At 36.1% G+C, this 27202-nt stretch overlaps 1 protein-coding gene across 5 annotated transcripts; it reads right to left on the reverse strand.

The window, feature by feature from the left end:
• Positions 1-7251: 7251 nt before the first annotated feature.
• LOC105194893 lies at positions 7252-26657 on the reverse strand. 5 transcript variants are annotated; one of them, XR_003268894.2, is made up of 4 exons: positions 26013-26657; positions 23942-24016; positions 14296-15397; positions 7252-8216 (listed from the first exon to the last, which is right to left on the reverse strand). XR_003268894.2 is itself a non-coding variant. In XM_026136669.2 (3 exons), exons 1-3 carry the CDS (start codon positions 26118-26120, stop codon positions 15104-15106), a joined length of 477 nt encoding a protein of 158 aa, XP_025992454.1. In that variant the 5' UTR covers positions 26121-26657; the 3' UTR covers positions 7252-15103. The 5 variants fall into 5 exon arrangements, 2 of the variants coding, with proteins under 2 accessions (XP_025992454.1, XP_025992455.1); XR_003268893.2 differs by having other exon boundaries at positions 7252-14089; XR_005574480.1 differs by having other exon boundaries at positions 7252-7763; positions 7961-15397.
• Between the last annotated feature and the right edge of the window lie 545 nt (positions 26658-27202).

The following is a 27202-nucleotide window of genomic DNA, read 5'->3' on the forward strand; positions in this document are numbered from 1 at the left end:
GCTATTTTATAGATTTCAAAGTGTTGGAATAGTTGACACTATTTTAATATAAATAAAATCTTATTAAATATTATTTTAAACAATCGAAATTTTGTTAGCAAAAACTATACACCGAAAAACCGATTTTACTGAAGTATCGAAAAATTTAGCTAAACGCAGATCCAAAAATAATTTTGCTGACCCATCAAAATAATTATGCAGGACGTTCAAGAATGATAAGCAGAGTTGCAAAATGTTTTGATATTTTAGCATTCTGATTTTATTGTCCTGCATAATTATTTTGATGGCCCAACAAAATTATTTTTACATTTATATCCAGCTAAATTTTTAACTTTAGCAAAACTGTATACTAAACTTGAATAACATTTGAATAAAAATTCACCCAAAGCACACGCGAGGGTTTAGAAAATAATTAAAAAATCAACATCTGAATTATCAAGATCAGTACACACTGAAAGAAAAATTTCCTAAATTTTAATAAATATTTATTCAAATAGCACTAATGAAATATTTACTTAGGGTGCATAAATATTTACTCTATAAAAAAAAGATAATTAATTTTGTGCTTCTTGCACTAAATAAATACATATTTACATTTAGAAAATATTTCATTAATACTATTGGAATAAATAAAATTTATTTAATAATTTTTTCCTTCAGTGTAACAGACAACAGATCAGTAACAGATAACGTATTAAAATTTTCCACCTTAATTAATCTACAGGATATATGCTATTAAATTAGTGTGGCGGTGCGAAATACTTTGCATGATTGCTGTATAATTACTTAATTACTGTACATTTTGCATGTAAAACGCAAAACTGAGTAATCGCATCACGCGAATTTACATAAAAAGCCTCTTTCAAAGGGTTTCCAGATCAACAAATCAATTTTACGTTCATCCGCTAATTTCCTATGACTCGAAGGTTTCTTTCGATTACTCGCGGTTACAACTGTCGCAACTGAATATAGCCCCTGGTCAAGGACGCTCTTTCGTCAAGGCTAAACCTGTTTATTCGAAAATGCGACGCATTTATTCAAGACTGCGGAAAAGCCCGTGAATCCCAGTACGCTATGCTTTAACAGCTAGAAAGATTTTCCCCGATATATATGTATGCGTATACGTGACTTCCATCGGACATTTCTAGTTACGCATAAATATTCTGTTATTTTATCCCATTAACTATTGGAGGCAATAATAGAAAACGCTTTGCGTAAATTTTCTCTGCAAACGTGCAAATCTATGTATACGATCAAATTCGTCCGCAGAATGTATGGTCGAGACATTTATGTCCAGTGCAGGATACGCGCAGGAAGGAGGGATTATATTCGCAGAGAGAGGTCGCAGCGTGGGACGAGCGGGACGAGGAGGGTGGCACGCAAGTGCAAGTGGAGCTCAAGTGTAGGTGTTGGTCCGTGATATGATACATGTGGGAGCTGAATGGGCGCGCTCGAGAATGAGATTTGATAAACGGACGTGGGCGTCCGTGCACCTTGATGAACTTCCCGTTGACGGATGCTGACTTCGGGCGAGGGGCACACTCCTCCGCTCGAGATTAGCGAACAACCGGCGAACAGCCGGCGGAGCGACCGATTAGACGGCGGATCTCCCATTCATTACCTATCTCGGAAGAGCAGCACTGAATTTCTTACTGATTGTCCTTTTCCGTTAAACTGATTAGATTTGACCGACAAATTTGTCGCTTTTTTCTATTAAACTTCGAGATAAAGATGATAACACTCTGATTCAATTGACCTTTTAAAAAGGAGATGATAGAAAACTTTTTAGAAAAACGTACAGTGATTAATGATACAGCGATTAACGATGATTTACGTTGATTAACGTTGATTAGAGCCCGCGAAAAAAATTTAATAAAGATTTAGTATGAGGTCAACATATTTTAATATATTTTTTATTAAAACTTGATAAAGTACTATCGTAAATAATTTAATAAAGTAATATTTTAATAAAGGTTTCTATTTTATTAAAATCTTGTAAAAAGATTTAATTTAGATCACATAAAGAACCAAAATAAATTATCTTAGCGCATAATATCTTATTAAATGTCTCTTATCGATTGAAACAAACGACCATAATAAATTATAAGATTCTATATTAAATGTCTATATATGAAATTTTTTAAATCTACCCATGTTTAGCCTTAATAAGTTTTTTTTACACATGTGATCACATAATAAAATATTGTTCAAACAATATTTTGAAAGTTGTGTTGGAAAGTTTTGCACAGAAATTATGACTTAATAAATAATTTTGTCATATTAGTATAACTTAATTATAATTTTCTTTTTTCTGAATATATGTATACAGGAAAATTTTTATTTAACCACCGTTAATTAAGACGCCTTATTAGATCTACATTAAAACCTCATCCCATATTAAAAACTTATTAAGATTTAATTAAATTATATAAATTAAACTTAATAAATAAATTTTAATAAAATCTGAAAATGGATGTGTATAAATTTATAAAACTTTTATAAGCCCCTTATACCGTATTAATTTTATTTTTCGCAGGAGATCGCTTCGAAACTACATAATTTTAATTCTAATGTTGCTTGACAAACTATACGTTAGTTTTGAAAAATGATTCAATCTGGAAAATTGAATTATCGTTTCTTGTGTGAACATAACTGAAAAAATTATTTTCTATAGTGCCATGTCTAGCGAACAGTTTTAGTAATCTTTTAGCAAGACTTTTTATTAATCGCAACTCCTTGTATGCGTTAAAGTATCTAGATTATCAATAGATAAATTTTCTTAGAAGTCGTTTTCTTGGAAGTCGAACTGCAAATAATTTTCGATCGATAATAAAAATTAAATTTTTTATTAGAAATAGAATTGAGTTTGCAATTCAAGGAAAATGAAATTGTCGTGTTTTAATCGGCGAAACTTTTGCACAACCGGTTGTCAAACCATAAAGACGCACGTGTTAAGCCCAACGTCATTCTTTTGCTTTTTTCCTTATTCTTCTCTCGTACGTACGTATTTCTATTTTTGCAGACGCAGATTTCCCGCGAACTCAGACAATGACATACCATTGTAGGCGCCAGTCCTCTTGCGATGGAAATCTCCATTCGCGGAGTCATTGGCGTAAGCAATTCTATATATATGTTACGGTGCAATACATATAATCACGTATAATAGCATCATTTCTTTTCTTGTTCATTCCATAAGAGGCAGAATAAAGACAAGAAAAAAAATGTGCTCATATTTCAGAGTTATTACAAAATGGCGATGTAATTGAGAATTTCCATCTTCGTTACGCAGTATATAATGCAAAAAAATAAAAATTGATAATCGCAACTCGCAAGTTCCTAACAAAAAAAAAACATAAATTTTTGTACACGTATAATATACAAAAATTACATCCATCCGAAAAACATGAAAATTATTTTATTTTATTTTATTTTATATTTTGCTCGCTATGAGATTGATATTCCGTAAATTCTTGTCGAACTAATTGGATGCATATAACATATATGCTCACAAAATTCTGAGATAAATTCGTGTCTTCTCTCTAACGAGAAACTAACGAGAAAAACTGTTAATGCAGCGTTAATGCAGCATTCGTCGCAAGCTTTCAATTTTTCGTCATCGAATATATTGCCGCTGACGAAACCAACTGTTAAGTATGCTCTCGACGCTGCACTCGCTTACTTAAAGTCTCATTATTTCGAAATTCTGTCGCAACGTAACTTTGCCCAGATTATTGAATACGCGCCGGTGTAAGTTATTGTTCCGCAACTTGTGCGCACACAAAGCGTATCGTATTCGTGCGTATCGGTATCATTACGATATCAATAGTTACGCGATATCTTGCAACGCGTCGCGAATTAAATGCGCTCGCTAACGATTCCCGGCATCTCGGCGCGCGCGAAAAATCGATCCGAGTTGCATCATCATTGATAATCGAGCGCTTTTATCGTTGACGATCACGGTTCCCGGTATCCCAAACATTTCGGTCGCGTTTGCGCCATGTGCTTTATTGTCAATAATGCGAAGTTACGACGCTGGCCGCGATAACTGGAACGTCCACGCGTTCGCGAATTGTGTCACGGGGAATGCGTCGCTCATGACGATAAGAGATTAGCGTGGCTCTTTTCGCAATAGGAAAGCGTAGGGAATTTATTACCTGACGTTCTGCAATGACTGACGCGCATCATTGCATCGTGCGTGTGACGTCGACTGCGTTATGCATTTTCTTTTTTTGTGTGTGTGTGTGTGTGTGTGTTTGCAATGTATAATTTCATCTGCAAACGTTTTATTGTCTTGAAATAAAAACAAAAGATTTTTAATTACGAAGAACAATAGTCGATTAAAAACGGAAATGATTTATATAGTGTCGTAGAATCATTTTGAATACTTTTTTTAATCACAATTTCAACAGCTTTAAGATTCTTTGCTTTAAAGCTCGCATAAAATAAGCCAAGAAATATGGTTATGTTATTTATTTATTTCCATTAATCTAAAGCTTAGTTCGCTTAAAGCTCATTTTCAATTATTAATTATAGTATTTACCGTGAAACTTTGATTATGACACAAATTATATATCAATATCCATTAATGTAGCTGACATATTTATGCTTTTATATTTATATGCCCTAATGTATTTACAATTTATAATATTTATTAATACTTTAATATTTTTACGATTAAAATTGAAATTGCTGATTTTAATTACTGAAAAAATGATAAAAAATTTAAGATCGATATTTTAAATAATATTTGTATTTCTTCTTATAGTTAAAAAAAAATATATATCAAAGTCCTATATATATATATCAAAGTCCTATATAACAAATCTTTTAAATAATACATGAAGGCGAAAAATAGATAGTACTGTCTCGGGACTTTCTCTTTTTTTCTTTAGCGCGAGCTTTCTTTTCACGGAGTTGCATGTGATGATGCAATCTTTCCGTTTCGTAAATATTATAAAGTTCAAAGCACTTGCATTAAACTTTGGAACAAGAATTATAGTTCAGACAAAAAATACTCGTATTGTGAATAATATAGCACATGTGCAAGGTTCGTATAAAAGGCATTTAAAATGTATATCATATGATTTAATCGTAGCAAATGAGAAATAGTTTCTAGTGGTAATAAATTTGTTGGTAACTACCGCTTGCGTAAAATATCGCGTGTCGCAATACTGAAATTTGAGATCGGCTACGTGGCGTGAATTTATTATTGAGAATCACGCAAGCGAAACTATTAATAAGATAACGTAATGCGTGAGCGACACAAATGGCGAACATTAAATAAATGGGAAGCGGATACACAATATGGTATTTCCACCAAATTAATTAATTTAACTGATACTGTCTAAAGCCATGCCACTTTAAACTGAAGTTTCGCACAATAAAAAATTTTAATTTTTGTTTGGCTGAAGAAGGCTAAGTAGAGCTGAAACGTATATCTCTATTATAATTAAAATTCGTCTTTCTATTAAAATAATAATGGTAATTATTTATATTTAAATTACATCCTTTCTGTTTTGCTCGTTTTGACCGTCTTATTTACTTTTATTTCTATTTTCATTAAAGAAAGTCACTATAATGTAGATCAAAACGCTGAGAAAGTGACAATTTATTTTCTTGCAAGAAGAGAAGATTATTTCATTTGTCGTTTTCATGTCGCCAAGATGTATCCAAGACGAATCTTCACGTTCGCTTCTTATTGTCACTTCCGTATGGCACAAAAAATTGCCTTAATGATACCATCGATACGATGACTCGTGCCATCGCGAATGCATCGCGAATGAATCAGTCATCGATATTGAGATAACTGAGAATATTTTCTTGTTCACAAATTACTTCATCGCATTACGTGTCTGATGCAAGTCATGCAATGTACTTCATATTCTTCATATTTTTATTTTAAAAAATGAATTCAAGGATCATGTAATCGTGTAAGTATAATAATATTCTAGAACATTGCGTATTGTACTTATACGCGGATTAATAATTGAAGATTTCTCGTTTCCTGTTTCCTTTTTCAAAAAAACAGTGTTGCGTAAAGCCGCATAAACGCGATAAACAATACCGCTTTAGATCTTTATTTCACAATTTTCTTCACAATTTTGCATAACGCAACACAAACTTTTAATCGAGATTTGCTACATTTCGTTCTGAATTTTCGTCCGAATAAATTTCATCAGATTTCGAAACATTTTTTTATTCATCTCCTTATTTACAATATACCATCTGTGTATTTACACACTTTTAGCCTCTAAATCTCGTGGAGTGATTTCGTCACTAATATTTTTAACTGATTACGATAGTCATTGCAAAAGAGAAGTTTGTTCTCTAATTTAAGCGTAGCGCCTGAAGGACTCCAAAATCAAAGTAAATGAAATGAATTTTGAGAGTATTGCGTAGGAATTTTACTTTTGCAGAGAATGAATCAGTCCACTCCACCAGAGTGAAACGATCTCACAAAGCTATAGAGTGAATCACGATTCATTCCATATCAACTGATAAATGACCCTATAAAAGCCATGGTACACAGAAAAGCAGTAAAACTTGAGCAATAAAGGCAGTAAGCGGACCAGCCAATCACGGCCAAGAACTAAAGACATAACGTAGGCAATTCTGAACTATTGATTTCCCTGCTGCCTGCATCCTTTGTGTATGGCCTTAACAGAGTAAAATTTCCCATTCAAAAGTGTAGAATGACATAATTTATTCTTACAGACATTCCTACTATGGATTCTACTGCAAAGCGCTCTTTCAAATAGTATGATTTCACTCCAACTTTTGAAACGTAATAACTTCAACTCTTATTACAACCTTAACTCTCAAACATGATCCTATAAATGTTTCAATTTTAATAAATATTCGTGCAAAAATTTCTTTAGATCCATTTACTTGTTTAAAAGTTATTTATTCAAAACTGCAGCAAAATATACTAATTTTCGCTGCAGAAACCGTTGTAAATCAGATTTTTCATCGTTTTCTTCTTTGAAGCTAGTTTCGGTGCCAAAATTTGGGCATTCGCAATTAAAATTTTTTGTTGTCGATTAGGAAAAGAAAAGGAATAAATCTAGAGAAGCCTTCAATTTTTTAATTTCGATAACTTTTAGCTCGTATTCAATTTTCACTCTTCGTCACACTTGCATTTCACCAGTTTCATTTTACTCTACGAAATCTAAATCGTAGAAGAGTACCTTATAATTATGGAACAAGGATAAGAAATAGAATATAGGACAAAGAATAAAGAATTGAAGAGAGTAAGCTGTTTAAAACTCATTTATTGAACATGACATAAAAATCACGATACATAATAATGGTAAAACCGAGGTCTATTGTAAGCTTCCAAAAACTTTAGATATATTATTCATTTATAATTTTCCAGTGCAATACGGCGCGCGCGCGCATGTTTCGTGTATGTGTGTATGTATGTATGAATATGTATGTATGTGTGTATGCGTTAACTCCCTATCAAACTCTAACGGATGATTACTTTATACACGTATGTATAGTCATTACGCATGGAATGTGCACCCATCTTCTCGTTTTTGCTCGCAATCTCTCTTCGAAATTCGCAAATAATTAGCAACCTCGACGACGATACGGCAACCAACCTTCGTCCCCGCAAAAGTGATTCTTCATCTGAATTTCGATTTCGTGCCAATGCTCCCCCTCAATCAAATCCTTCTTCTAGCGAATCGTCAAATTAAAAATTTACATCTCGCGCAGAACGAACAGGATGTTCGTCGACAATCACAGAGAACACAGGTGTTCTACAAAAAAGAGCTTTATTGAAACAGCGTTAATAATAAAAACGGTGATAAAGTTTCAATCAATAAACAGCACACAACAGGGTTCTTATTGATTTCCAATTTAAGCACGGACGTACTTATACACATGCAGCAGGAGTCATTGCAGCGTCCATACCGCTACAATCCCGTGCTCCGCCGTGTATTAAATTAAGACTTACTGCGAGAATTTGCTCCGTGTGACATTTTCACTTGCTTGAAGAAAAATGCCAGAAACGCTTGAAGAAAAATGCCATTGTAAACATTAATTTGTTCGCTCGAAGTCCTTCCTTTACATCGTTCATCCTATTTTACAATCATTCCGCCGCCGTATATATGCGCGCCGCAGAAAAACTCGAAGAGAGTATACCAGATAGGATTCCAAGAGTTCGCAATCGACCATTGGCGCGAATCGATATCGTCGTCGGCGCTAAAGTCCTACGGAAAGAAGAAAAGCGAACGGTTTCCCTCAACAACAAAAGCCGCTATAACCGTCGAAAAATAACTATGTCGATGTAGACCAGAGTTGTCATGGATTCAGAGGATTTTCCCCCAAATTTAGGTTTGATTAATTATTATCGAGAAATTGTTTTTTTTAACAGACTAAAAATATTATGGATCTGTAGATTTTTCTTCCCTAAAGACTTTCCTAAATTTTTTTATATCCACCCGAAAAATTCCCTGTAGTAATAACAAAATCTACATGTGGAGGGAAAATTCGCCAACCTGGCAACTCTGATGAGACTCGAGAGATGTGTGTATGTGTAAAGGGGAGAATAGATGAGACGGCTTGATCCGAGCGCGCCGCCACATGAATGGGGGATCCAATCGGATCCCGCCGTTCTACGCTACATTTTTTTTTGTTGTTGTTGTTGCTTTATTATAATCGTGGGCTTTTGGCAGTGATATCGTCGTGACTGAGGAGAAAGCACCTGTACGCGGTCGACGACAATGGCTGAGCTTCGTCGACGTAACGACAAATATTTAATTACTTCTGCGAGAAAAGAACCTTTTTCTTTCCCCCGGGAGTAAATTATAATTTTCATTTAATAAAGTGCTTCAAAAACAAATGCGAATAATTCCAATTTTACCGCCGGTCTCTAGAAATTAATAATCCCCTTCCGTTCTCACGCCTCGCCGAGAATATAACTTCCACATGTGAGGTACATGGCGATTTGAATCAATATCGTGTTGACCTTTACTGAATGGATTGTGAGGCTGCAAAAGTGGAAAAAAAAACGTTTCTCGCTGTGTAACCTTGCCGAGTCTTGGCGCTTCTCCTCAAACACGCGCTAAAAATCCGCTCAAAATGTCCCGAGTGAAGTATAACAAATAACCATAAAACAGTAGTAGTAATACAAAAAATAGTCAAGTCGTCGCGTAATAAATAATATATACATATGCATATATTACGCGCATGCATGCATATATATTATTTATTCTCTCTCTTTCTTTATATATATATATATATATAATATATATGTATACATATATCTCTGCATGTGTATAGCTTTGCAATCGCGTTGCGACCGTAGAATGAAAGTGGATCGAGAGGTCGTGGCGTTAAACGGAAATACGTTTCTTTCGTTAAGTGTGAACAGAACAAGGACATACATGTTATATATACATGTTGTACACGTTCAACATGAAAATTCAAATGCACATTTTGTCAAGAGAGGAGCGTAAGAAAAGTCCCAATCCACGTTTACTCCGCGGTCCGAGGCCGCCGTAATGAATAGATCGTATATACTTTATATCTCATCAATTTCTAAAATCTAATAACACCATTTTTTTTCTAATCAGTACGAATCAACTGGCGAAATCTTGGGAACGCGTAAAGTTGGATCGTTATAAATTTCCGGCCAACTCGCACCGAATGGCAGTACCGACTCATGTATAAGAATTAAGATATCAAATGATGCAAATGAGAAATATACACATGTATATCTACATGAAAGGCATACAAGCAATAAAATCAATTGTCATTAAATTTGTCACGGCAGATCCAAGTGTGAAGAAACTTCGGACTTTCAGAAGAGTCTAACTGTAAATTCCAACTTAGTCATTAATGCGAATTCAATGTGACGTCAGGAATTTCTATGGAAGGCATAATATTATTATATATAAATATATTATATATAACATATCTGCAATATATATATGTACACAAGTGCGAATTGGATTTATGTATAATACGATCCCACCGCGTGTCCCAATGCTTCGCCCAGCACCACGGCGCATCGCCCTATAATAATTATCGATATTTATACTTTTTGTCTCTGCGTTATTTTTTTTGTTTCACTAAAGCAGTCTTACATAAAGCGGCAACTTTTGGAAATTATTCGGTACACGTCTCCATACGCAAAATGACTCCCCAATCTGCTTTACATCACCGACGTTCGCAAACAATTCTGTCTCTCTTTTCCTTTTCTGTCTCCCTCTTTCCCGCTCTTTCTCTTTCTCTTTCTCTCTCTCTCTCTCTCTCCCTCTTTCTCTTTCGCCCTCTCCCATTTTTTCTTCAGCTTCATCCCCCTGCCGTCTGCACCCGAAGAGAGAAATGCAGGTTGAGCTACGCAAATTTTCAAAATTTTCCGCGTGATGTCTACCGACTAAGCTTCCTCTTAAATCCGACGTGAGTCCGAAAGCGTGAATCGATATATATGTTAATCTATTCCTTCTTGCATTATAACGAACTTGAGAAGAGATTTAGAGATCTCGCTTCTCGTTGCAGATCGAATTAAGAGCCGGCTTCCCATGTCGAGCGGCGGATCGTACTTTCAAAAGCTGCGATTCCGATAGGAAATAAATGAATAAATTTCGTATCGCAATATTTTCCCGAGGTCTCAGACATAATATAATCGATGGACGCTTTCGGAGTTTCAGACTCTTAATATTATATACACGTTAAGACGGACGTAAACGACTTCAAATGCTCGTGCGCCAGAATTCCTTCGTCTTTCTCGAAAGGGTCCGAAAGCAAAACGCTCTTTTTCTTTCCTGACAAAAAAAAATTTCTATCTCTCTCTTATTGGAGCACCCTCGTGTTGTTCAGTTCAACCAAAAAAAAAAAAGTAGAATCCGTCATTTCGGTTTTCGGAGAACGCGGGTCTGCGGTCGATGAAAGATCGAAACTTTCGTACGAATCACGTCCTAACTATACCTCCCCTCTAACCCGTTAATCGTTGCAGAGTAATTCTACCTTATAGCTTACGGTATCACAGAGTTACACGCGGCATTGCTTAATTGCTCCCAGTTCGCAATCGCCAATACGCAACCGATAAAAGGAAAGCACGCAAATTATGCCCATCGCGAGGATAAACCAGAACGTCTGTTGACCGACGCGAAGAACGTCGAGTGTTGGCCGATGCCCTTACAAGGAAATAAATTTTAGATAAATTTTCAAGTTAGATTCTTTTATCGTTTAATCGCTGAAAGAAATCAAAGTTTCTATATATAATAATTAAATTTTCAAATTTTGAAATATAAAGAATATCTCGCGCTTATGATATGTTTTATTCGATATTTGTTGTATTTTAAATTAACGAAATTTGTCACTCGATTTTATTTATCATTTATCACTGATTTAGAAATTTTATTTTACTTTACTGGCGGATAATATTTCTGTCGCCAAAATAGAGAAAATGTCGTGTATATAAATATATCTTCTATTTCAATAAAGTATAAATATTCTTTTTTCTATATTTTACGACGAGTTTTACGATTAGAGAGGATTAAGTAATTATTTTTTTGAGAATGCGGAAATAACGAAATATATATGAAAGATGTTTATCAAAATCTTATCTACGTAATTAATCAAACAAGAAAAAAAAAGGAACGAAAGAAGCGTAATAGACGGAACGTTTTCCATTTATTAAATCGTATAAAAAAAAAAATGTATCTTTGGAATGACACGTCTCGGAGGAAAAGGAGATAAATCTCTCCCAGGATGAATCTCTCGTGTCGAAATTAGCGGAGGCTCCTTCCTCATAACACTCGAAGTTCTTTGCACGTGCGATCTGCAAAGAGAACACACGTCCCTCCCTCCATCCCTCCCGCATCTCCTTCTCTCCGACCGACTGGACTTGTAACGCGAAACAATACACTATATAGATATATATATATTATATACTACATGTGAAAAAATTAACAAGCGCTGTGAAGCGACGACGCGAAACAACAAATACGAGTAACGCGGGGCAAGGAATATTATCTCGGGGAAAAACGTTCGATGCAACGAGCGGCGAAGAAAAATTCGTTTAAAAAAAAATATCTTTGCCCGGCCCACGCGCAATTTGAGAGGAGTGGAACTCGACGGAACACGACAGCGCCCGCGAGTCGCGCCTTTTACAATGCGACTCATGTACGCCGCGGAATGCGTCATTAATGGTACCGGATGCATCTGCCATGCTTTCTTATAGGCCGCGTCGTGCACTTTAGCGTTATCGCGATGTAAACGCGAAGGAAACAGCAATATATCGTTCGATAAGCTGCTATCAACAATTGATCGATACGACGTTTTTAAATTTTTTTTTAAGCAACAGTCGCAGGAAATTAATTCTCCACATATCTCTGAAAGTTTTAAAATATCGACCAATCAAGTGCCTCCAGTCAATTAATTTTTATTCGCCGATTTATTTAAATTCGATTGTCTTAATTCTAGAGTGCCACTCGTATTTTTCTTACAACATTGCAATAACATCTGGGTGAAGTCACAAAATCAAGAATTTTGTTACACTTTTTTTGCGGTAAAATAATTGAACCTATCGTACTTTAATCTGAGCAAAATTTTATTAAGTATTATTTTAAGTTATCAAAATTTCGGTAACAAAATCTGTATTAAATAGATATGCGAATCAAAGTATTTAACGGTGAATTGAATCGAATCAAATAGTTAAAACATAATTAGCACCATAATTGTTATTAAATTGAATATTTTAATAAATATACATATAATAACGAATGATTTGTAAAAATTCTATATTGTAAGAAAAATAATATGGATTATACGATATAAAGTTATTTTAAATATAATTTTGTAATATTGTCAACACGATTCGTATTCGAATCTTTTAGATTCGAAATTTTCGAATAATTCATATTCGGATCGTATTCAATCAAAGATTCAAATCCGAATCAAATAGTTCGCACACATCTCTGGTATTAAACTCGAATTAGCACTATGGATGTATAGTAGCACTCCAGCGTTAAAGTCTTCTTCTTCCATCTACTTTTCACGTTAGTGCACGTTACTCGACGAATCAGTTCTGCGCGAAAGATGCTCCTCTGTTATTCCGCCGCGCGATTTTATTCGATAAAGGGTTTCCTGAAGGAGAGCGCGATAAAAAAAAATAAAATAAAATCCGCGTAAAGCAAACGCGCGCTTATGAGGACACGTGAATACAAATACAAGTGACTTTGCGCGACGTCGAACGGGAAAATACACGCGCGTGAGAAAAAATCAAACCGATTTTTCTTAGGCTTCGCTCGGCGATCCGACCCGACGTGCGCGCGCACGCGCTGAATTTACACGCGTGCACGCACATATGCGCACAGTATCCTTCCTCTGCACGACGGAATCCGATCCCGCAAAAGGCGAGAAACTGTCGTTGCTGCTTCTGGCACGCAAGCTCGAACCTAATCCGAACAACAACGAATGAGTCTCGCCGCGGTTTGACATTACGATAAAAACGACATTTTTCGCGGCGCTTCTTACGCTAGTGCTATAGTAGTCTCTCACGTTGGCCCGTATTCTCACCGCGCACCTTGCGCCGGACTCATCTGCCCTCGTTTCATGCCGTACGCATACTTCGCGTATTAATTAAGCAAATAAATAAAACGCCACCTGAATCGAACAGAGTCCGAGCGCGTGACGCGCCAAGAGTACGAGCCCACTATCCTCAAACGGCTTTACGTGACGTACTGATTAGAGAACGCTTTTCAGTCTAGATTGCGAGAAAGTTAATTGGATGTTACGATTGGAAATACGCGGTTCTGTTTCCACGGTTAACGTGCTCGACACGCGAGGATAATTTGGCGAAGAAATAATAAACGCATCCGCATCGAAAGGATGCCGAAAAGATACTTGAAAGATCGAAAGAGGTCTATAGAAGAACGTTCGCGGAATAAATTTTCTTTTGTTTCTTTTTTTTTGTATCAGTTCATGTCGGATTATTATAACCAGATTGTTATACCAGATTTCTTTCGAGCATCTTCGTGACGTCCTTCAGGTATTATTTTTCCTCCACGGTAACCGGGAACACCTTCGCGCCCGCTGAATGTCTTTCTCTCTTCGATCTTCGTTCCCGATCGTCCTACGTTAGGAAAAGAACAACGTATAGAGCGCGACGCGCACGACAGAGATCACGCGCGCGCGCGCGATGAAGGAACTTAACATTTAGGTCTGGCAACTCAAGTGACTATTCCGTAAAACTGACTGACCGCGATGAGCCCGCGACATTCAACGTGCGAAACATTTCGCGCGATCTCGATACGATAATCCCGTTTTATCATTATGTACCTCGCTTCCTCCGCCGCCGACTCCTCCGTCCTTCACGATTGTCTCCTTTGACTTTCGATGATGATCGTTGATGATGGCTCCCCCGCTCACATCGATCGACCGATCCTTCTCTCCTCCCGGCTCCTTTTCTCCCCCGCTCCCATGCTCTTTTTTTTCTCGCCATCTTAAACAGATTCTCAAATTTACCCAGGAGAACGTTAAGATCAGATCTTTGTACTATATTGGCGCATCGATATTGTTTGGCCTTTTATACGTTGTCAACGAGACTGGATGTCATCTCAAAAATGTTGCGATCCAAAGAAACGTCCCAAGTAGCTCTCTTCTTCGTCCTCTCGAGCGGGGCTGCCGATCGTCCGATCGCTCGATCGAGGTCTCTCGACCCGCGAGGATTCTTGACACGATCGACTGTCGACATCCAGCGAGCCGAACGATTCGAGGATCGTTCAACCATCTCCATCTCCATCTCCATTCTCTCCTCATCCTCCTTGCTCGTGCTGGGCTAACAAACTTGAGCGTGCTCGCTTTCAAGTTGAACGTGTGCGAACTTGCTCCCCTCTCCTCCTTCTGCCTTCATGCATCCCTGCAGCGTTCTCTTTCTCCATCAGGTATTCGCACACGTTCGCCGTTGCTCTCGTTTCCTCCGTTATTATCATCATCGCTTTCTTCTTTACCAAGCTGAAGGATCCGGACACGAGCGTGCCGCCACGTTGCTGCTCGACTCGGATGTGGTAACGGGTGCCGAGGTGCGACGGATCTCGATCGGTTTCGAGCCGGACGCGGGCGGCCGGCCCAAAACCCCATGACTGTTTCACGATAGGTTCCGTTGGTCCTCCGCGCAGTCTTCCGCCTTCTTCAGCGAGCGCTTCAGCTTGTCGACCAGCCGATTATGGAACTTGTTGAGGGAGTTCGAGCTGCCCGTCTTTGGCGGTGACGTACCCGTGCTCTTGCTCGGGCTCTGAAGAGAGCTCTGAGACGCTCTCGAGGACGTCCTCGAAAAGTGTCGCGAGGTCAGCGGCACGGATCGGTGCGCCGGCGAGGTGAGAAAGTCGGAACCGGGGGAGGTCGACAACGACGGGCCCTCCGACTTGGAACATTCGGACACCTGCGGATCAGAAAAATGTACATTCCGACATGGGGGAAATTTCTTTCCCATACATAGTTCGTTTTTAATTGTCAGCGTAAAATGCCTTATCGTGTGCACTATTGGCAATAGCATAAGAAAAAATCTTTTATTTTATGTAAATAACTTTTACATGTATTCCCTATAAGCGCTATAATATTATTTAATATTAAATAATATTTCCGAAATATTAATAAAAAATGACTATAATATATATTGTCCATTCGTGATAATATTATATGAATATTATATGAAGAAGTGAATAATGTTATTTACTTCAATATTTTTAATTATCGGGAATATGTAACTTTTAAATGTAATAATTAAATTTATGAATATTTTGAGCATATTAATTCACATTAATTTTGTGACCACAATATCCGTAGAATATTTTCATAACATTCTTACGGAAATTGAAATATTACGAATATTATTACACAAAAACGGACATGTGACATTAATACAATATTAAAATAACATTAAAAATATTAAATAATATTAGCGGAATATTATTTTGATATTATTTTAATTTTCAATAACATTCGTATAATATTTCAGGAATATTGTGTACTTATAGGGTTTATATTTCCTGATACATGGTTGAAACTAATTATTAACAGATCAAATTTACGCATTTCATCGAATTAGGATTATTACATTGTCGTTTCGATGACTATTATTATTACAAGGCATTATATTTATCAGCGCGCAACGGCGAATCATCAATTATAATTGAAACCATTAGCGAATCACTATTCTCTACCATCATTATTTACAACTACAGCCTTTGATCGCGTTGATTTGCCTTTCAAACCCGTCGGCTTTCATCCAGATTCCAGTCTAATATTCGTAACGAAAGCACAGTGAAGCACAATCATCATCGCGATAACGACAGATTCCGCGCATCCACTTCGTCGAAGCCATTCATTTGTCGCTCGTTACGCGACGGTGAAAGCTATGACGAATCCAACACGAACTTCGCGAGACTACTTTACACGTGCGAGTAACGTGGTAGAAACGAGATTCTATTCGTCGAACTGACCATCCTTTACCTTCTGTCTAGATCAAAATTTACAAAATTGGATGCTAACAAACATTACTCTTTCAATTGGCAATTAATTTAATATACAAAAAAGTTAATTACATTCTTGTATAATGAAAGAGACATTGTTGACTCAACAGATGATTTATCTTTATTATTTATAGCATCAACTCTTATATTCCGCGTAAATAATAAAATAATAATGCAATCAAATAAGAAAATTGGAAACGCAAGTTTTTATTATACAGGTATCATATTAATTAAACATAATTTCATCGTTCCAAGTCATTTTAATTTAGCAAGAAATTATCTAACATGTACTAAGCAATTCTCAAAATATCAAATGATACGGAACCGGAGTACGAATTTAAGTAATGATAAGATACCAGTTTAAACATGATTCACGCAATAATATTCTTTATTGATAAGATGATAGATCAAAAAAAGAATGCATCGGGAAGCGCCGAGCAATAATATTTTGACGTCTAACCAGCAACTTTCTTTAATTCGTCCAAATATGTACACGCCAAAGTCAAGAGAATCGCGATAACGGCGATAACCGTAACGGTTGTGCAATTAATTCGTGAGAGAACACGCGCGCTTCTCATTTCTTCACGAACGAACGCGTGCGGCGATTCCCTTCTGGTATAGTAGCGATATCATTTTGACTAATTCGTATTTCCACGTGTTCGCGGCGGGGACTGGCCGAGTCACCCTGAATTATTCAACGTCAAAGCGCGATAAAAATCGGAGTATGACGCGCCGCGTGTATGTACGACACGCCGTATTCGACACGCATGCGGTGTGCGGCGTACGTATCCTTTTTCACGTACGATTTATCCACGCCGTCAAATTCGCGACCACGTGTTCCTATCACAGCACGTATAGTCACCACAGCAGGAGGCGGTAAGTGGTCGATTAGATCAGATTTGTCTCGTGTATAGGCTTCCCTCCTACATATGTACAATGACAGCAAACGAGATCGGGTTACGATAGCTAGTTTACACAGTGATTCTCATATTTTCTAAAATGAGCTAACGGTGATTTTTTAATGATGTGTAGGACATTTCTCAAAGCATGAAGAAAATTATGAAAAAATTACAGATTGCTTTATATTGCGTTTGAAAACAGTAGAAAAAATTTAACGGCGAAATTTTCTATCTGGATAAAAAACTTCAATAAGAAGTATACGTGTGCCTTAATGAAAATTAATAATGAATAATGAAATAATAAAATAAGAAATAATAAAAAAATTCTAAATTTTTTTATTTAAGTACTTTAAATATTCCAGATAATTTATGTAAAATTTTATTGTGATACAGAAATCAATTCTGTAAAATAAACAAAATTTATTTATTTATTTACAAAATAACTGAACAATCATAACAAAACTTTGTATAAATTATTTTGAATACTTAAAGTATTTACACTAAAAAGATTTTTCTTAATGTTGTAAAAAATAATTTAATTTTTAATAACAAAGAGAGTAAATAACTATAAAAATATGTTATTAAATAAAAATATAATCTTATTCACACAACTTTCATACGTATATAATCTAAATGTTAATTTATAATAATATGTTAATAATGTTATTTTAAATGTTAATATTAACACAATTCCAAATTTTATTTACTTTACAGGGACATATGTCCGATACATCATCCTTAAGCCACTTAAAATCATTTCAGATTTTAATTATAATAATATCGATAATAATATCCTACTTGAATTATTTTTTATTCTTTTGATTTACTTCGCGCACCAACTTTTTGAATAAAAAGCAAGAACATTTGTCCTCATATTTTAATAAAAACTTAATAAAATATTTTTTAATTCTTTCTTATTTAAAAGCTTCATATTTTCTAAATATATTATAAAATTGCTTAATCCTTTCGCCTACTTATAATTTTTATTCCTCACACGAGATGCATAAAGATTTACTAAAATACTCGCATAAATTATTTAAACTCTCAATAAATGTAAATTTTTTATTCAAATGCAATGTTTGTTTATCGTCACACAGGGATTAACTTGCCACTCCAACCTCACCGAATCTGTTCTCGTTGTTGCGTGATTACACAATCCGCATATCACAGGCAAAATGCGACGCAACGTGTGCTGATACGCGCGCGCGCGCAGGAGAGAGTTCGTCGCCTGTAAATTCTCATTTAATCTTACCACGATCCCTGACTCGTATTTATAAAGAGCCTCTTATCGAAGCGTTACGCGGGATAAAAATAGAAGTAACGAAAATAAGAACTACAATCGATAATTCGCCATGCTGTCGGCGTATACAGAACAAAGATTCAAGACAGGTGTGCGAAACCTGTTTGCCGCACTTCATTTGTTTAAGAATCGTTCAATCGTATGCAACTAATGAAAAAGTCTAATCTCGTTTGACAATTAATATCTCGTGCACAGCTTGTGCAGGTTTTTTAATGACAGGTGACATACAATTTTTTAAACTAAAACTAAATTTGCAAATGTTATAACAAATTGCAGAAACAAAAAGTTGAGTCTCTAAATAATTTCCCGAGCTATAAATAGTAATTTGATTGTATTAATCATTCAAGCTAATCGCGAAATAGCTAATTCCATAATTAAATATTGAATATTTCAGTCATTAATGTTAGCAGGCATATATATTTCAATTGGCATTTATTATCAGCTTTTAGAATTAATTTGAATTGAATTTGAAATTTCATTTCATTTATGGAAATTTTTGGAGCTTGAAATATCGTTATCGATATTTACACGTAAATCTAATTGCAAGTGCATGTTTAAATTCGACATTATTAACGAACTTCGCGAATTCTTTTAGCAGTCCTCCGATACCGTCGGCGTAAACAAAAAATGAGCTTCACAAAAATGTATCCGTTTATAATTAGGCGCTGACACGATAATACATGTTGTACAGATTAAAAAATGCGCAGTACACAAACTACAGCCTCGCGTTATATAATTGGCAATGATTTCTCGTGAGATTGCGTTAATGTTCTGGCAGTAATAATTGTATCTACTGCGTACTTGCAACTTTCAGTGTCACGTGCTAGAGTTGGCTCTAAATATCGACGTGGAAGGACAAAGAGTTGATTAAAAATATCCCGTTCACGCGTTTTTATAACGGTACAACGCATCACCCGTGTCGGAAATTAACCCTATACAAAACAAAACACACGTTATGAATATTTTTTTTCTATATTTAATGTAGAATATATATCTATCAATTTGAAGATATAATGCACAACTGAGCGATTAATTAATTGCTAATAACTAATTAATTTGTTTCGTTATTCAAATTATATATATTATATTTAAATTATTGTCACGTTATGCATGATTTCAGTTAATATAAAAAAGTTTATAATTACATAATTATGATATTTATTAAATAAAAAAGCGATTTAAAATTTAAAGAATCAAAATTCTTTTAATATTTTATTCTTTATCACAACGAGGCGACCATGAAAATTATTTTTAAATATTCTAACAATATCAATAGCGCCAACTTTATTTAATAAATAAATAAGGAAAGGGTTAAGAGCTAAAGTGAGAATCACAACGGAGAATCACCCGCGAGCGCATCTTCGCTTCTTGTTGATCATCCTTTCTGCGTCGTTCGCATCTAACCACTAGCTTTAAGTGTAGCAGGTCAAGTTCAAGAAACGGCATCGTGAAAATACCCGGGGCGAAATTGAAGATTGTTATAGCCTACGTAAAATGGAAACAGTTATGTCACCTCGTCGCCTTGTACTTTGCGAAATACTCTTTTTATACGCGTGACTTTTCGATGAGACCAGGCATTCCTGTTATTCCGTAATAATATTCCCATAATAAAACATGTTGCCTTTACTGCTTGAAGGATTATGGAATTATTTGGTTCTAAGATTCGCGCCGAATTTTTTCAACGAGTCTTTCAATTTTGCAACGCTGTTATTGATTATCTACTTTAAAAAAATATTTATGATCTTTTTTAATCGATGTTTTTTTTAAACCTGTATTAAATTACGTATCGGAAATTAAGGATTGCATATTGGAGATTAGAGTTCAACCAATCAGAATGAAACGGATTACAATTATCATTGTGAACCTTGATCGAATTTAGTCTGCAATTAGCTATTCTCAATCTCCGGTGCATAATCTGATACGGGTCTTAATATTAGTCAGAATATTATCGTAAATCAGGAAAAACCTTCATGAGGAAACAATAAAATTCTGCATTGTCATCATTATCAATTCACGAAGCAGCATAAAAAATTTGGCAAAATAAAATTTGGATTAAAAGAATGTAAAAACTCATTTAAAAGTAGGACTCAATGACTTTTTATTATAAACCTGCATAAATAAAAGTACTACACTAATCTAATTTAATTTAACAGAATCAGTGATTCGTGGACTTATAAATGTATGAATAATAATTTTAATAACAAGTTTTATCGTATCAACATCGATAATGGATTTTTTGTGAAATTCAATTACCAAAGATATAGAAATAAGCATACTGTTACATTTGATTACGTATTAAACGATTACAAAATGAATCGAACGACAGATAAAGCGACTTTCGACGATTGAAAATCCGTACGAGAGTTCACCGCACGATACGTTGCAAACTCGGTTGCGAAACGATCAAAGTTGCTTGCGCAACGTCGCGTCACAAAGTACGCAATGCCCTAGACCTACGTCTGGTTTCATCAGAAATGATTCGACAAAATCTAAATCACCCCCTCATAAATTTAATAATCACGGTACGCGATATCACAATCTTTCGATATTTGCGGATTTACTTTAATCAAATCTAGAATTTTTATATCGCAAATGTATCTGTGAAATCTGTCTGTGAAAAAAAAAATTATCTAAATGATTCACACTGAAATCGTGATAATTAATGTTCCTGTCATTATTTCGTTTATTCATTCTCTCGAATTACTCATACTTCGTACATTTAAAAAAAAAAAAAAAATGATGAGTGTTTCCGTTAAAGATGTATAAGATACAGAGTAAGAAGGAATAATAAGTGACATTTGCATAAGAACTACTTTACTAGAAATACAGTGGTAAAAGAAGAAATCATCATTATGCTCGAAGCTCTCAACTGCTGGCGCCATTAATGGTTACAATTCTGTGTAACCCTTGCTAATTAGCATTCGTAATTGCCGCCTTCACTGTTACAGCATATTTATTTTTTTGCATAAATGATAAATAAACGCGAAAGTCGTATTAGTTGCAATACCATCGGCGGCGGCGCGACATCCGCGATACAGCGTTCACGAGCGCAATAAACCGCGTGCCTACCGCATGCAATTCGACATTACGCGTATAACTGCATACGTCGTGATAAAAATAAACTTCTAGCCGGCGCGCGTATTTATCCGCCACGGGACACGTGGTTCCGATCGTCACTTATTATTGACTGTGCTTATTCAGCGTCCGCAAATACAATTTCGCCGGACGTTTAGCGACGCCAAGGGGGAAAACCGGTTCCGCGTGCGGCGAGTCTTGATCTTTTACGGCAACGATTTCACGAGGAAGAAAAAAGAAAAGAAGGTCCGACTTTTTCCGAGCTATTCTATCTCTCGCTGGACGTCAGCGGCGAGGAGAACGATCGACGTTGCGAGCTGCGAACACGGTCAATCGCGCGAAGAAAAAAGCTGGTTACCCGTCCTTGAGGTTCGAAGGAAACTATCAAAATTCTGTGTCGCGACGTGCATCGCGAACTTTCTCACGGTTGGAATTTCTACGACAGAATTAGAGATAACTTTTCTTTAACGCGTAAACTCGGTGAAAAAAATTTAATATTAAAGTGACCAAACGAGAGAACTCTTGCGAAACTTTTGATGAGAAGATTTTATTCATTCTGTGTTGAAAAATAAAAACAACACACAGAAAAAAAACATGTAATGCATACACATTGTAAAAGCGTGGTAAAGTGTCCAGACAAATATGAGTAGACTCTGTATACGGGGTGTCCGTGAGAAAGATATTTTATAGCGCGTGTCTCTATCAGGGAATTCGGGTTAAACTCCGTTTGGTAAGAGATTAGATTTATACTTGTAAAATCTTGTGCCTTAATTGCTTCAAACTTAAATTTACTTTAATAACTTCAGCCAAAATCTAATTACAATCAACATTTTTATAAGACATTTTAAACTTTTCTATAAAAAAATTAATCTCATATTTCCAGTGAAAATATATGCCTGCTGTTAATTCAAAATACTTATATATTCATCTGTGTAAAAAGGTCATACTGAAGTAGCAAGGAATTTATCATTCCGTTATCGTAACGCAAACTTTATGCATTATGTGTGCGCAGTACGTAGTATAGTGAAATTACACAACGTAACATGAATTATATTTATAAGGAAAGCAGGATATTTTTATCGAACAATCAAAAGGATAACAAAACTTGAATCGCAATTAGCTCTTGTAACTTCAAAGAAATCGACTCCCCGTACAAACAAAACAGTAATTGTTCACACATTTTCTCTCTAGTTATATTATCTTTAACATATAAATATTTTCTTTCAATATAATAAATACTAACATAAATTTGTTGACAAAAAAGACATTCTTGTTTTGAAAATATCCTTATTTTTTTCGAAATGTTAAACATTGAAAGTAGATTACATTGCGTTAAACAAACAATTTACATACCTGAAGAAATTTCGTATAGTTTCATCAAGAAAAATATATTCTCATTATTTAATAATAATTTTCATGGATTGAGAGGAAAAAGTATCGAATAGAAAATAATATCTTCAAATCAAGAATGAGAATTTTTTAATATGTACTATTATTATCAAAACAATTATATTATACTCTTCATATATATATACTATTATAATATTAAAATAAAAATATATGATTTTACTGAAATTTAAGATTATCAAATTTTTTAAAGAAAATTAAATTATATATAAACAAGATTGTGTCATTATTTCATGTATAATTTTTTGCTTATGTATGAAACAATGATTGTTAAAGAAAATATATTAGTTTCAATTTGATACTGTTTTCTTTTGTAAATATAAAAATATTTAAAATAAAATGTAATATATTACTCTTGTTCCAAAACAATAAATCAATCTTATTTATTTCGACGAAGGAGAATAGAAATTATAAACCTCGTCTTAATACTGCTTTATTATCTTTACATTGAGTAAGGTTGCAATAAGATTAAGTACCTCAAGAATATTTTTATTTGTTATTAGAAATCCTTTCTGTGAGTATATTACTTGAGAAACTCAAACGTAAATATCGATATCTCCTGAAGCTACGGGAGCTAAGCGAGGCGTTTATTTCGAATGGGCCGAGAAATCTGGTAGCAGCTGTTAAAACAACTCGGTACCGATATCTAATCTCACCTCATTTCTAATAAGCTAGTGTAATACGACAAAACCGTTTTCAAAATAAACGCCTCGAGCAAGCTGGAAAAAAACTCAAGATACACGCCGCGCAAAGCTATAGGGTTGGCCGATTACCATGAGAATCGAGACGGCAGGACGATCGGATGTGCCGCACTTCGCAAGACGGCTGTGTCTGCCGGTTCGCCAAACCTACGAAAAAATCGCACGTGCAAAAGTGGCGGCATTTTTTCTGATTCCTCACTCCCCCCCCCCTCCCCATTCCTCCCCCTTTCGATTGTTCTTTTATCGCGTCATGCTTTTGCGAGGATCGACGGAGACCGCGCCATTCTTTCTCCATCGGAACCCGCAAACGCGAAAGCCATAGGCGCAGGATGCGCTCGATGAAAATTATGCGCATAACGATTTTCCTCGGGTGCATAAAGAGAGTGAATACAAGTCGTTTTTCATGCCGGCGTACGTTTCAATGCTTTCACGCAGACACTACGTACATACACAATACCTGCGACATAACGCGCGCGCGGGGATGACGCATCAAGACCGGCCGGCGCTGGCATTGTTAAGAGTCACCGTTAAAAAGTCGCTTCTTGGCAATTTTGTAAACGGTGAACGTAACATTTTTCTAAGAGCGAGACTTGCAAAGTCTATATTATCTTATTTTCTTCTCGCTCGTGCGCTCTACCGTCGATTGAAGCGATACACGTAATAATGTAACGACGACGCGCAGTTACGTCACCGGCGCTGTCGATACAAACTTTGTATTGTTTCTACACCCATCCGTTATCCGAAACCGATTTGCTACAGTGTGTCTCGCGAATTGAAGTCGCCTTGTGGGAAGCTTCATGAAATTTCATGGCGCGTCGAAACGCGCGCGAGAATTAATGTTTATCAACGTTCCATCTTTTTTGGACGACTTATATCGTGATATTATGCAACGGTTCGTGCGATACGGATGAAGAGATTTAAACGACCTTCTCTTTTCAATATGATACGAAGTCGTGCACAGCAGTACACATTTTTTTGCTTTTTTTAATGCTGTACACGTTTTTCAATTATATATCATATTAAAGATCGTACACGTTAATTTTCTCAAATAAATTGCCTCCGTGTTTGAAATGCGTTGCCAATAATGCACATATTAAACTAAACTACTCTCTTACACTAGGCACAGCGTTTTTCAACTAGCGCTTCGCGAAGTGATAAACGCTTCTTAGATTTTTAATTTGTTTTGATCGGGATCGAGTAAGTTAATATTTAATATTTTTTAAATAAATGAAGTTGAAGTTAATAGTTTATAAAACTAATTTAGTTACACGAGCAAAAAACTAACTCAGTTAAAAGTTACGTTAAGATTAAATTAAGCTAAATTAAAAGTTAATTTTGAAAAGGATTATTTATATTAAATTAAAATTCGCAAGTTATACTAATCAAAGTAATTATAATATGAATCATCAAATAAATTTACTTTTTATTTTATTTGTAAATTAATCTATGTAAAAAATGAAAAGAATATTTGTTATATAGAAATGTATTTTTTCTTTTATAATCTTTTACATAAACAAATTTTAAACTTGGGAAATAAAGTTAAGAAGTTTGAAGTTTGTGTTTCAAAAATTAAACTAAATCATTTAAAATTACCTAAGTTAAAAGTTATTAACTTTTCAATTTTGCTATTTAAACTTTTTAACTGCACCGAGGAAAAATTTGTTTAAAAAGTGAAATAGTACCGATACAATCAACTAAACATTGGATCGATTCAACCATTATTTAGATGCACAAAAAAAAGTTTATTTATGTCAAACCATTCACATTTTTAACCAAGACTTAATTAAACCAACTCTATATATAGTTGCACGTATCGGACTAAATATTTTAGTTTTTCAACAATTCTTTTTCACGGTGTAGTTGCCACTTAACCTTGATTTTTATTCTATATTGAAACAGACAGTTCTGTCTATTATATCTTATTAAACATCAGTTTTGATTTACATTTCCGTCTGCTTCGTATCGTAAATAGAGGCACGGGAATTTAAACGATGAGGACACGCGCGCGTCTTAACGGTTCCGGCAATTTTCCACCTGCCTCTCTCCGCCTGTCGCTCTCAATCAAGAGAGCGCTCGGCCCTCCGCGAAGAGCATTTGAAAAACGCCACACCGTCGTAAAGCGAAACATCATCATCTCACTCACCTTTCGGCTGCGACAGGTCTGGGGATTCGAGCACTCCGATGACCGTCGACTCCGATTAGTCTTGTAAATATCCCATTCGTTTTTCACTACTGGCATCATAAACGCCATCTCGTAGGCTTTTATTATCTCGTCTCCGTTTCACACGTCGTCTCTGCTCCAGTCGCGTCGCTCTTTTTTCTTCCTCTTCCTTCGATCTCTCTCTCTCTCTCTCTCTCTCTCTCTCTCCGTCTGTCGCGCTTCCGTAGGGTATAGAAAGTTTTTAACAGCTCGCCGCGCAAAGCAAAAGAGAAAAGGCCGATCTTTACACTGACGTGTCTGGTAGCTGTCCTGTCCTGGTCTGCAACTCTCGCCTAAGGATTCTCCGTCGCCAATTCGCGATCGCACAATTCCGCTTGCACGCTGAAATCGCGGTGTCGATGTCGATTCGCGTCGACGGCAAATACGTCAGGCAGATCTCGAACTGGAAAACTTCATACACGTCGCGCTCACACGAGTGCGATATGTCTTTTCTTTTCTTTTTTATTTTTGTCTTTTTTCTGGCTCTTTCTATCGAGCTACGGCGTGTTTCGCCTGTGTTCCGGTAATTCTGAACTCACACGTCCGTACAATGCGGCAGTCCGCTACGGAATAAGCACGCCGGTCCGCGCGTGGATAAGCGAGGCTCTCGCAACTCACGGCGCCAGCGGTGGGGACGGACGAGCGCATCCATTGGCTGTCGTTGAGGCGGGACACCTACGTCACGGGTTACCATTGATTTTTCAATGTTGATACACACAGCGGCGTGGTGACGTGCCGGATTGAATTTTTGGCGGCGGCGCGCGCCACCGCGAGTCTCGCACGTAGGCGCACGCTGGAGCGTGCGTGCGTGCGTGCGTGCGTGCACGTCGCGTCGCGGGGGTAGATTCATTAAATGCACCAGACTCCGATTCCCGAAGGATCCGGATAACACCGGGAGAAAGCCGGCATCGCACTCGACGACCACCGCGCCGATCAGCTGTTGACGATTTCTTCGCGATCCGAAACGATCCCGAACGTGATATCGTACGATATTATGATATTGTACGAATATTCATATAATGTTATGAATATTCGGGAATATCCATATGATATCTTGTGTTATTAGAAATAAATCCTCCAACGAACGACGAACGACGTACAACGTTGATTTTTAACATCAAACACTTGAGCAC

Source organism: Solenopsis invicta, chromosome 4 (genome assembly GCF_016802725.1).
Source record: "Solenopsis invicta isolate M01_SB chromosome 4, UNIL_Sinv_3.0, whole genome shotgun sequence".
In the NCBI taxonomy this organism is placed as follows: Eukaryota; Metazoa; Arthropoda; class Insecta; order Hymenoptera; family Formicidae; genus Solenopsis; species Solenopsis invicta.

What these genes read in the sequence shown, in the direction of transcription:
- LOC105194893 (XM_026136669.2), bottom strand. Translation starts at nt 26,120, where the DNA reads ATGGCGTTTATGATGCCAGTAGTGAAAAACGAATGGGATATTTACAAG. An exon ending in AGACCTGTCGCAGCCGAAAG is followed by an intron (nt 24,017 to 26,012) that starts GTGAGTGAGATG and finishes ATTTTTTCGTAG; the next exon opens with GTTTGGCGAACCGGCAGACA. An exon ending in CTGCCGTCTCGATTCTCATG is followed by an intron (nt 15,398 to 23,941) that starts GTAATCGGCCAA and finishes TCTGATCCGCAG; the next exon opens with GTGTCCGAATGTTCCAAGTC.